The 13,151-nt window shown below is 36.0% G+C and overlaps 1 protein-coding gene across 2 annotated transcripts in view; it reads left to right on the plus strand.

Moving 5' to 3' along the window:
• The window catches only part of sec14l1 (SEC14-like lipid binding 1), a 47,360-nt gene extending 35,861 nt beyond the window's left edge, over positions 1–11,499 (plus strand). For both annotated transcript variants that reach the window (NM_201098.2, XM_073937893.1), the window contains 7 exon segments: positions 532–602; positions 2,285–2,456; positions 4,905–5,039; positions 6,417–6,551; positions 8,116–8,367; positions 8,505–8,683; positions 11,250–11,499. In NM_201098.2, coding sequence (NP_957392.1) covers positions 532–602; positions 2,285–2,456; positions 4,905–5,039; positions 6,417–6,551; positions 8,116–8,367; positions 8,505–8,683; positions 11,250–11,355 — 1,050 coding nt within the window. In that variant the 3' untranslated portion in view covers positions 11,356–11,499.
• The last annotated feature ends 1,652 nt before the right edge of the window (positions 11,500–13,151 follow it).

Below are 13,151 nucleotides of genomic sequence, written 5' to 3' on the forward strand. Positions count from 1 at the left end.
TTGTATTTTTGTTTGCATTTGTTCAGTAAACCTTTTTTAAAAGAACATTCGGTCTTACTCGTGTTTTTGCAAATACTGGTTGTTGGAATTGAAGCTGCAAAGGTGGTACATAAGGATTTGCATGAGAGGTGCGCCACTACATTTACTGTGGTTGGAAGTTACTCATATTGTAGTAAAGAGTTTGGTCTTGTTCAATTTTGAGTAGTTGTATAGTAAACAAGGAGCTGCAAAACGGTCAAAATGCAATATGTTAATAATACAGTGAGAAAACTAAAGGCAACATCATTTAATAATCACACAATGGATAAGTTTTAGCTAGAACTACAAGTGCTACTGGTATCTAGTAATCGACATTTGAAATAGTTCAAACAAGTTAATCAAAGATGTCCTAAGACAAGAATGGATATTGTTTTGGGACGCACATTCTGGTATAGACTACCAGGAATATCATAATTTGGGTCGTCAATTTTTTTAATGACCTGAGTTTGATAAAATTGCTAAATACTGACCTCCTTCACCTTTGACCCTTAGGTTCTGTCCATCAACGAGGAAGGTCTGAGGCGCTGTGAAGAGAACACTAAAATATTTGGAAAACCAATCAGGTATTGAGCATATTCATTCATTATCAGACAGATCATGTATTATATGGGGAATCCAACTCCACTTAGGAAACAAATAACATTACTGAAAATCGTTAAAGTTATTGTTTTAAAAATAGAACTGGATATTAATAAGACTAGCTCCTTCTCAATGGCAATGACAACAGAAGCAAACAGACATCCACAAACAGACTAAAAATAACGAGCATACCTCCTAAGAGCCAAATACCTTTAAAAATAAATGCAGTTGTGGGAAATAAGTATTGAACACATCACCATTTTTCTCAGAAATCATATTTCTAAAAGTGCTGTTGACTTGAAATTTTCACCAGATTTTGATGACAGCCAAAACATCCATATATGCAAAGAAAACAAGACTAAGTTATCTGTAATCAAATGAAATGATGCTGGGGGAAAAAGTATTGAACCCATGAAGAAAGGGAGGTGTAGAAAGGCAGTGAAAGCCCAGGCAGCAGCTGAAATCTCTCAGTAGTTCTTCAGCAACCCTCTGCCCTTACTCAGTTTAAATGAATATCAGCTGCTTCGGTGCAACATCTACATTAGCAGAATGAAGATGAAACCAGGGTGGACATTTCAGCAAGAGAATGATCCAAAACACAGCCAAGGAAACTCTCAGGTGCTTTCAATGAAAGAAACTAAAGCTGCAGATTGGCCCAGCCCATCACCTGACCTGAATTCAATAGAACAGGGTTCTCAAACTTTTTTCATCAAGTACCACCTTAGAAAAAAATAGTCTCTCCAAGTACCACCAAAATGAGCAGCATTGACATACAGTAGCGTAGCAGGCCCAGTAAAGCAGCTACAACTCTGCACAGTTCAAAAACCTGGCAGATTACCTCAGAAATATAGCCTATATATAATATATGGCATATTATATACATCATTTTTTATAAATTTTGAATTATATGTAGCATATACATGACATATTTCATTCCTCCGTGTACCACTAGAAGGAAGCCCGCGTACCACTAGTGGTACACGTACCACAGTTTGAGAACCACTGCAATAGAGCATACAAAATTAAGATCGGATTTGATAGATGAGACCCACAGAACCATCAAGATTTTTACACTCTGTTGAAGTCTGTGAATTCATGTGACTTTAAACTCCATATGAGCGGCGCCTTTGAGCTGCCAGCCCCAAAAAAAAGCCTTTTATATAAAGTGTTAAATACGTTTCAGTAGTTCAGTACTTTCTCCTTCTGTCATTTCAGTTATTACACATAACATTTTTTTTAGTTTAGTTTTATTTTTATGTTTGTATTGTTTGGGTTTTTACTAAAATCTGGTTCAATTCAATGTCAATAGCTTCTTTAGAAGTAGTATTCCCTAGAAAAAGACATGATGTGTTCAATACTTATTTCGCCACTGTAAGTCTCGAGTCTTACAGCAGGTGAGGGAGGGTGTTTGTCTTCACGCAGAAAGCATGATTTCCCCTGCATTTAAGTCTTGATTTTGGGATGCATGGGAGACCCTGATTGAAGGGATCAGGTAGGCTCACACAATGTCAGTAGCTCACGGAGTTAAACAGAAAGATACATTTTAAGCTCAACTCTCAAACGAACAGTGTAAAGAAGTGTAATATCTCCTACTTTTGGCCATATGTCTTGGTTGTTTTTCATACGTTCTCCACTCTTATCACTAATAACTGATCTTGTACTGTAGCTGTTGGACATGTCTGGTGGATCTCGAGGGGTTAAACATGAGGCATCTGTGGAGACCTGGAATCAAAGCCTTGCTGAGGATGATTGAGGTTGTTGGAGCCAACTACCCAGAAACCCTCGGCCGCCTTCTCATACTAAGAGCGCCGAGAGTGTTTCCTGTGCTCTGGACTCTGGTAAACAAACACGCATACAAACTATTCACTAGGGGTGTTTATGCTCAATTTCGATTATCGAATCAAAAAATAGAATCGTCGATGCTGCCACGCCCCCATGTCACGTCAGCTTGGCTTGCCAAGCGGGAAAAAAACAGGCTTGTTGAAGTGCTTGTTAAACTGCAGATGCAGGAGACCTGTCGACAGAACTTAAACCCTCTCCTCTTTCAATGAAGTCGCCGGTGTGGAAGCATTTTGGATTTCCAGTGAGTTTTGTTGACAACGTTCGTGTTGTCGACAAAAATAGCTCTGCTATGTACGCATTACGTACGGTTCGTCCGATAGACAACACCGGCAAATCCGCTCACGAAAAGTTCACACTCAGGCCCTGTTTACACTGTCTGTGTTTTTAAATGGCATTTTAGAACGACAACGGTTTGACATCCACAGTGGCGTTTAGCATTTCTGAGCAGCCCTCCTTCCTCACTACCGCTGAAAATGCACATCACGTGACCACACAGACACAGACGCACACACAGCCATGCGCTCGAGACAGCAGGTCCAGGCAGTCAGAGGACTGCTTCAATCTTTCACTCACTTGTACTTAGTCATTTTAGCGAACACCTCAGATACTGTTGGCTGGTTCCTGTTGGTTGTGCGTCTTTTTTTACCGATGCCATTATAACGACACAGATCACTGCCTATTCACGAGTCCCGCAGAAAAAAGTGATTGACAGGTGGTAATTATGTGTGTATCTTGCCTTTATTCATTTACTGGATGATTTGTTTATGGGTAAAACAAAGACCATGCAGGTCAGGTAGTTTAAACGGTAGGCTACAAATAATTAATTGGTCATTAATTAATTAATTATTCATAATCGAAAATCGAATCGAATCGTGCCTTTAGAATCGAAAATGTAATCGAATCGAGGATTTGGAGGATCCTGACACCCTTACTATTCACATTGCACTTTTCACCCAGTTGACCTCCATTGACACCGGAAACACAAGCCCGCGCCACAATTTTCGCATACCGCTGCATTCAATAGTTCAAGCTTTGTAAACTCTGACCTAAAGTCACATGTGTGTGAAACCAATAGAAAATCAAAACATGACCTCTCTGTACAAAGATGGTGAACACTTTATAATAACATAATGAGGATGTACTAATAATTAAATGTTATTTTATTATCTTATGATTTGTTAAGGAGTGTACTTATCAAGAACGAGCCTAGCTAGCTACAATATGTCACGATTTAATGTTTGAATAATGACTACCTTATTCCACCCTCCCTGTTAAATTTGATCTAATCCGTGTACAGAAACGCACCCCCTCTCCTGCTTTCACTTCTCATACTGACGGAGGGAGCAATTCGTTTGTGAATGAATCTCCGTTATGAACGACTCGTTCACTAGCCGACCATAATACAGGTTTCTGGCAGCGCAGCATCTCGTTGTCATATTTCTTTTGCATTGTTTGCTGATTTTATTCAACAAAACTAGCATAAGCCAAGTTTTTAGGCTGCACTGAAACCGCATACTTCCATACTATATAGTACGCTAAAATCAGTATGCGCGCCGAGTAGTATGTCCGAATTCATAGAATTCGAAAATCAGTATGCGAGAAGTACCCAGATGACTTACTACTTCCGGCGAGATTCTAGAGTGCGCATCCTATGCATGCTGCGCTATCCCATGATGCCCCGCGAGCGAATTCATGAATGGGAGTAAAGCGACGCAGTTGACGCAGGCAGGTCACGTGACCATGACAAAATGGCAGATGTAGTACGTCCGAATTCCATTCATACTTTTCACGTTCATACTGTATAGAACTTACTTTTCTAACGGCTGAGTAGTACGTTTAAATTCAAATGCAGTACCTACTGAGTAGTAGGCGGTTTCGGACGCTGCCTTAGTGCGAGTTGGAGCTATGGTGAATGCAGTAAGTGACTGTATTATCATGAATAACGTTACCTATTTAGCACAAAAGTTCATAACATACAAAAACGTAAAAAACTTAATATTACCTATGAAATGTTCTGCCTTCGTGCTTTGTTTTCTTTGTTTGCTTGTTACTTCACCCGTAGACAGCGCTAAAGTCCTGCATCTTCACGCAGTAACACTGTCTTGACTAGTGCGGTTGAATGACACGTAACCTGGGAGCACTGTACCAATATGGCGGCGCTATTGACGCATGATTAGGGTCCCTATGCGATATCTAGGGTATATATCTACAGGGAAAGCCTAAGATAATAATATATTCAGTCTCCGTTTATTGGGTGCAAATGTCACGACTGACCCATCAGAATTAAATGTCATGTTAATGTGGACTCACTGGCCTGACCTTTGTTAATTACTGGGCAGCTGTAAATGTCATGTTTGCCATTGTGTGTGTGTGTGTGTGTCTGTGTTAGCAGTGCTAATGAAAAATCAGCTGCTGATCTGCGTTGCTCATTGTTCTGCTATCAGGTCAGTCCATTCATTGATGAAAACACACGGAAGAAGTTCCTCATCTATGCCGGGAACGACTACCAGGGGCCTGGAGGTCTGGTGGACTACATAAACAAAGACTGCATACCTGACTTCTTGGGAGGAGACTCTATGGTGAGTTCTAGAATATGCTGCTGGTCTCGTGAGCTGGTTACAAACCTGATGTGCTGTTGAGGTGTTGTGGAAGATTAAGAGTGTTGAGTCTTGACCAAGATTGTCAAAAAATAGTAAAATAAAATAAAGGATGGATAAAAAAATAATCAAATTGCTGTTTTAGTCAATGTATTTGTGTGCAGAGTGTGGCTGCGTGCTCAAAGGCTCATCATTTTTTTTTTTAAAACAATGGAAGGAGCACGTGCCCGCACTCTGTACGGGAATACAGTTTGTTTAGCAGAGATGCCAACTGAGGGGAAACGGGGGAAGTTGAACTTCACACAACACAATGTTGTGGTTTTCAGCGAGTGCTAATAACATTACATTTGTGCTCTGTGCAGTGAAAGTTTACCTTTCTTCTGCCTCTGTTTTAAAAAGACATTTGTGGTTTATTATTTAGAATTTTTACATTTCAACAAATTCTTAACATCTTAATATCTTATTGTCATCTGTTTTGTGTCCTAATGTGAATATAATAGAAGTACACCTTTTCTGCTTTTTCCTTATTTTTTTATTATTATATTAGTTTTTATTTTGTACATGTTATTTTTTATAATTTAGTACATTTATTATTATTTCTTGCTTCATTATTATTATATTTATTAGATTACATTTTACATATATTACTATTTCTAAGTAACTTACATTTTTTTACATGCATAATTATAGATTTTTTTTAATTTTGCATTGTTTTTACATGTATTATTATTTTATAAAAAATTTTACAGGTATTATTTTATTAATATGTATTAATATTTTTTATTATGTTTTTACACATTTATATTTTTATTATGGTTTTATTTTTACAATTATAATTTTTTTATTGAATTTTTTTATTAATATTAGTTTAATAAAATTGTTTTAGTTATTTTTACAAGTATTATTTTATAATCTTTTAAAATATATTTTTATTTATATTTTAAAACTTTTATGTGTATTTTTTATTTTACATGCATTATTATTATTATTATTATTACTATTCTTCTTCTTATTATTATTATTCTTATTATTATTATATTAGAAATGTTTTTATTATTTTTATTAATATTAAATAAATGTAAGTTATTAATTATTTTTTACTTATTTCTTATTTTTTAAAATTTATTTATTTATTTATTTGTTTATTTATTTGTGTGTTATGTTCTTATATGCATTATTATTTTTTATCTGTTTTTAATATTTTGTATTTGTTTTATTTTGTATTTGTTTATTATTTTGTTATTTTCTGGTACGTCCCAGCTGTACATTATAGCTGTACGGTATTTATTCGGACATAAATACAACAGTGTTTTATCACACTAACCCATATGTCTGTTTATTTTTGTTGAATGAATTCAGTGTGATATTCCTGAGGGTGGCCTGGTCCCTAAATCTCTGTACCGTACAGCTGAGGAGCTGGAAAACGAGGAGGTTAAACTGTGGAATGAAACCATCTACAAGAGCGCCAGTGTGTTAAAGGGGGCTCCACACGAGGTACTCAAATGTCAAGAATGTACCAGACACACACTGTACTCCGTTTACTTTAGATGTTAAACTTCAGATGTGTATATGTTGATCATTGGTGCCATCTGGTGGTTATGATATGGCAGTGTAGAGCTCAAACGCTGTTGGCACAAGTTCTGAAAATGTGTTCAATTGTGCAGTTTAATAGTGCATTATGATTGTGTTAGAAAAGTGAATATCATTTTAATTGGCTTTCTTTAATTTTATGGGTGTGAATTGGAAAATTTATTTGTAGGTTGTACCCCTATTTTATTTTATTGTTAAATTAATGTTTTATTGAATTGTTTAATTTAATTTAATATTTCTTTGTTTTATCATATTTTGTTTTATTTTAATATTTCATTGTTTTGTTTAATTTTTATTTGTACTTTGTTTTTATTTTAATATTGTTTTTTACTTTTCTTTATCATTGTATTTTGTTTTATTTTGACATTTAATAGTTTTGTTTTGTTTTATTTTATTGCTTTGCTTTCATTTATTTAACCTTTATTTCGAAATGATATTTTATTTTGTTGTTTTGTTTTATTCTATTGTTTTATATATTTTAGTTTTATTTTATTTTAATCGTTCATTGTTTTTTGCATTTATTTTTTTATTTTATAATTTTGTCTTATTTTTCTTTTGTTTTCCTTTTTTATAATTCGATTGTTTTATTGTAAAACATTCAATTATTGTTTATTGTATTTGGTTTTATGTTAATATTTATTTGTTTCATTTTATTGCTTTTCTGTTTTATTTCAAATAGTTTAATTTTATTTTGTTTAATTTATTTTAATAGTTTATTGTTATTGTGTTTAGTTTCATTTCATTATTTCATTGTTTTATTGTTTTGCTTTATTTAAATTTTTTTATTTAATTTTATCATTACATTGTCTTGTTTAATTTTATTATTTAGTTTAATGTTAATAGTTCTTTGTTTTTATAGTATTTTGCTTTATTTTATTATTTCATTGCTATATTTTGTTTTATTGTTTTGCAATGTATTATTTTATTTTTGTTTTATTTATAAAATATGAGTTTTTATTATTTTTTAATTGTTATTTTAGTTCTATTTTTATGTTTAATAGTTTTGTTTCATTTTATTAATTTGCTTTTTATTTATCTCTTATTTCGAAATGTTATTATTTTTGTTTAGTTTTTATTTTAATAGTGCAATGTTTTTTTGTATTTAGTTTTTTAATATTTCATTGTATAGCTTTTTTATAGTTTTATTTTTTATATTTTGTTTTTACGCATATTTAAAAAAAGTCATTGTTTTACTGTACTTTGTTTTTTTCATTACTTTATTTTATTGGTTTGCTTTTTTTGTTTTATTTTAATATGTATGTGTTTTATTTTATTTCTACATTTTATCTTATTGTATTTTGTTTTATTTTATTTCATTGTTTGTTTAGTTTAATTCTATTTTATTCATCCTCTTTAGTTTCATATAGTAGTCTTATTTTATGGTGAACAAAACTGTGGCTGTTTTGTCCAGATTGGGATGTGTTGTGGACTATTAACCAAAGAAAAATCCCTCTGTTGATGTTTTCAGGTGCTCATAGAGATTACAGACGTGTCGTCCGTCATCACGTGGGACTTTGATGTGTGTAAAGGCGACATGATCTTCAATATCTACCACTCCAGAAGAGCTCCTCAGCCCGTTAAAAAAGAGGGACTGAGCGCACACAACCTGGCCTGTCCTGCCGGAAACAACGTCCAGTTCATTGACCGATCCTGGATGCTCGGCCAGGACTACAGTATGGTGGAGACAGCCCTCACCTGCAGAGAGGGAGAGAGCGTACAGGTCAGACCCTAAGAATAAAACTACATTATATTAAAGTTAAACCTGCTTTAAACAATGTTTTTTTCATGATCTTCTAAAAAGGTCTTTGTCTGGATTATTCCTCTAACTGTGTCCTGTTCTCAACGTTTTCTCTTCAGGGCTCTCATGTGACGCGCTGGCCTGGTTTTTACATCCTGCAGTGGCGTCTGTACAGCACTCCGTCCTGCTCGTCCTCCAGTCGGCCGCGTGTAGATGATGTGCTGGCGTCTCTGCAGGTCTCCTCACACCGGTGCAAAGTCATGTACTTCACTGAGGTGCTGCAGTCCGCTGACTTCAGGTCTGTGCCTTTACACATTCACAGCTAAAGCCCTGAGCACAAGTCAGAATTATTAGCCCTCCTGAATTATTTGCCCCCCTTTTTATATTTTTCCCTCCAATTTCTGTGTAATGGAGAGATTTTTTTAAACACATTTATAAACATAATAGTTTTAGTAACTTATTTCTATGAACTGATTTCTTTTATCTTTGCCTTGATGACAGTAAATAATGTTTGACTAGATATTATGGATAGTTATGGTGTCAGGATACTGGTATTTAGCTTAAAGTGACATTCAAAGGCTTAACTAGGTTAATTTAGACAATTCTGAATATTGACGTCTCTCAAAATACATTAATACATTTTCATGAAAATGTAATCTATTAAATATAATCTTCAGATCGTCTTTGTGGACTTTTTTTGAGTTATTGTCACAGTAAGCAATTTTGTCGTGTTTAGACGTCCGTTAGACGTTCGTGTTTAGGCGTCCGTTAGACGTTCGTGTTTAGGCGACCGTTAGACGTCTGTGTTTAGACGTCTGTGTTTAGGTGTCCGTTAGACGTCCGTGTTTAAACGTTCATGATTAGAAGTCCGCGTTTAGGTGTCCGTTAGATGTCCGTTATTTGTGTTTAGGCGTCCATTAGACGTCCGTGTTTAGACATCTGTTAGACGTCCGTGTTTAGGCGTTCGTTAGACGTCAGTGTTTAGACGTCTGGGTTTAGACGTCCATGTTTAAACGTCCGTGTTTAGACATCCGTTAGACATCTGTGTTTAGGTGTCTGTGTATAGACGTCAGTGTTTAGACTACCGTTAGACGTCCATCTTTAGATGTCCGTGTTTAGACGTTCATGTTTAGACATCCGTTAGATGTCCGTTGTCTATGTTTAGGCAACCGTTAGACGTCCCTGTTTAGGCGTTCGTTAGACGTCTGTGTTTAGATGTCCATGTTTAAACGTCCGTGTTTAGACATCTGTTAGACGTCATTGTTTAGGTGTCTGTGTTTAGACATCAGTGTTTAGGCTACCGTTAGACGTCCGTGTTTAGACGTCCATCTTTAGGCATCCATTAGACGTCTATGTTTAGGCGTCTGTTAGAAGTCCATGTTTAGGCGTCCGTTAAACGTCCGTGTTTAGCCGTCCATTAGATGTCTGTGTTTAGCCGTCCATTAGACATCCGTTTTTAGCCATCCATTAGACGTCCGTGTTTAGCCGTCCATTAGACGTCCGTGTTTAGCCGTCCATTAGACGTCCATGTTTAGCCGTCCATTAGACATCTGTGTCCGTTAAACGTCCGTGTTTAGCCGTCCATTAGACGTCTGTGTTTAGCCGTCCATTAGACGTCCGTGTTTAGCCGTCCATTAGACGTCCGTGTTTAGCCGTCCATTAGACGTCCGTGTTTAGCCGTCCATTAGACGTCTGTGTCCGTTAAACATCCGTGTTTAGCCGTCCATTAGACGTCCGTGTTTAGCCGTCCATTAGACGTCCGTGTTTAGCCGTCCATTAGACGTCTGTGTCCTTTAAACGTCCGTGTTTAGCCGTCCATTAGACGTCCGTGTTTAGCCGTCCATTAGACGTCCGTGTTTAGCCGTCCATTAGACGTCCGTGTTTAGCCGTCCATTAGACGTCTGTGTCCTTTAAACGTCCGTGTTTAGCCGTCCATTAGACGTCCGTGTTTAGCCGTCCATTAGACGTCCGTGTTTAGCCGTCCATTAGACGTCTGTGTCCGTTAAACGTCCGTGTTTAGCCGTCCATTAGACGTCTGTGTTTAGCCGTCCATTAGACGTCCATGTTTAGCCGTCCATTAGACGTCCGTGTTTAGCCGTCCATTAGACGTCCGTGTTTAGCCGTCCATTAGCCGTCCGTGTTTAGCCGTCCATTAGACGTCCGTGTTTAGCTGTCCATTAGACGTCCGTATTTAGCCATCCATTAGACGTCCGTATTTAGCCATCCATTAGACGTCTGTGTTTAGGCGTCCGTGTTTAGACGTCCGTTAGAAGTCCATGTTTAGGCGTCTGTTAGACGTCCGTGTTTAGCCGTCTATTAGATGTCCGTGTTTACCGTCCATTAGACGTCCGTGCTTACCGTCCATTAGACGTCCGTGTTTAGCCGTCCATTAGACGTCCGTGTTTAGGCGTCCGTGTTTCGCCGTCTATTAGACATCAGTGTTTAGGCGTCTATTAGACATCAGTGTTTAGGCATCTATTAGACATCAGTGTTTAGGCGTCTATTAGACATCAGTGTTTAGGCATCTATTAGACATCAGTGTCTAGGCATCTATTAGACATTTATAGTCCTCCATTAGATATTTGAGTTCAGACATCTATTACAAATCCATGTTTATACATTTATTAGACACATCCATCATGTTAAGTTGTGTTTTAAAGACAATTTTTTTTACGTGATTTAATTATTTATTTTTTGTAGTGCCTGTGTGTCTCTCTTCACCAAGATTTATTAAACTAGTTTGGCTTAAACTAATAAACATCATTATGTCAATTGTAATGCTTACCTAAAACTGCATATAATCTAAATATAAAAGTTGCTCTGTTGGCTTTTGTTTAAAGTGTGTGTGTTTGTGTGTGTTTCAGGGGCTCGATGAGCAGTCTGGAGTCGAGTCACAGTGGTTTCTCTCTGCTCAGTGCCTCCACCACCTCCTCCAATCACTCACACACAGCTTCCACCATCTCCAGATAGTCGCGCACTTTAACACCAGAACTAGAGTGAACTAACACCTGACTGATGCCTTTATCAGTTTATATCAGCAGAAACTGCACACTTACTGTATATTAGACGCACATTTTCTCTACTTTGTTACAAATAAATTTGTAAATGTTGTTACCTTTGTTGACTAATTGAGTGTTTTTTATGTTGTGTGTAAAGCTACTCAACCACTTTTAAAATGAACATTTCGAGATCAAGTTTTACAGTCTAATATTTTGTTAAACAGCCTTTAGTTTTCAGTATTTTGATTGAACAAATGGTATAGTTTGATAAACTTTATGCAGCATCGCATAATTTATTTCCGTCATTAAGTGTTCCTTACGTGTTAAAATCTTATATTAATACTAGCATGAGCTCTGATACCTGAACCTCTGTAAAGTCTCCTTCAGATTGAGTTTGTAGATTTGTGTCAAACGCCTTGTTTGATTTTGGCATAAAGTACAATGACCAAATAAAGAACAAAATATTATAATTACAATATAATTTATTGTTATATTGTAAATTATAAATTATAAATACGACAAATTAAAATAAATATGCACAACAGTTATTATGAAACAAGGTCTATATGCCAAATGTTCCTTCAAATCAACTGAAATCGAGAAACGATAATCTCTTATTTATTTATTTAAACAGACCTGATCTTGTGTTCTTCCCTGTTGGCTTTTTGAACTCCCAATACATTTTATTCATTATAAACAACAAAAGTGTTTAATGTATAAAGGAAAATGTAACTCCTAATGTAATGTTTAATGGATAATGCTGTAACAAAATAGCGGTATATTACACGCCGCTAAACTGTAAAACAAAAAGGTTGACTCAATTTAACCCTCGTGTCATGTTCACATCTATCCCCTTATTACATTAGTGTTCACAGGTAAAATTGAGCGCTCTATTGTAACTGCTCTTATATTAGCACAAAAAAAAATTATCACCAAATTTTTATTCAAGATTCTTGAGCTGTGAACTAGAGATCTGCGTGGGGCTAAATTTTGAAAAACGCTCCTGCCAGGTTTTAGCCCGAACCTGACCACTCCAGGGGTCCGTTCTTCGTGATCTAAGATTATTTGGCAGATCCTGGATCTTTTAATCTTGATAACTGATCTCTCGCGAGTTCGCGAATCAGATTAGAATGTTTGGATGAACTGATCTGAGATCGCTGCATGTGTTGTGAAGAACAGATCTATCGATCCTCGAAATCATGATCAGCAATGCAACGATTGGCTGACGGCACAGCAGCGTAATGACATCATCTGATTAATATTCAATTATCCATGCGAGCAAAATTACATCAAATTAGCAGTAAACGGCTTGTTAAATATGACACGCAATAACCTTCCACATTTGTTGTGAGCTGCAGGCTTTACACTTTCATGTGTCGAGAGTATTCATCATGTATTTCAATGCAAATCAATGTATTTAGTTCTACATTTAGAAAAGATTTTCTTTATTATAGAAGGCGTTTTTTAATCGGTGTAAAGAATAACTGGTTGTTTACAAAAGCATTTTCATATTGGTAAAGGCGTCTGCAACTTTTGTGAAGCATTAAATCACTGACATATTAACTATCAAAACATGTTTATGACTGCATAAATGTATTATTGCTATAAAAAAGTCTTTTTATATATTGTGCATTTCTATTATACACAATTTGTACTATAGCGATCTAAAAAGTTCATATCAATACGTTTTCTCTTTGCACCACCAGGTGGCAGTCTTTGTACTTTCATTTCGAGGGTGCAGATTGCATACGTTTTATTAATATGTAT

Source organism: Danio rerio, chromosome 3, assembly GCF_049306965.1.
Source record: "Danio rerio strain Tuebingen ecotype United States chromosome 3, GRCz12tu, whole genome shotgun sequence".
NCBI lineage: Eukaryota > Metazoa > Chordata > Actinopteri > Cypriniformes > Danionidae > Danio > Danio rerio.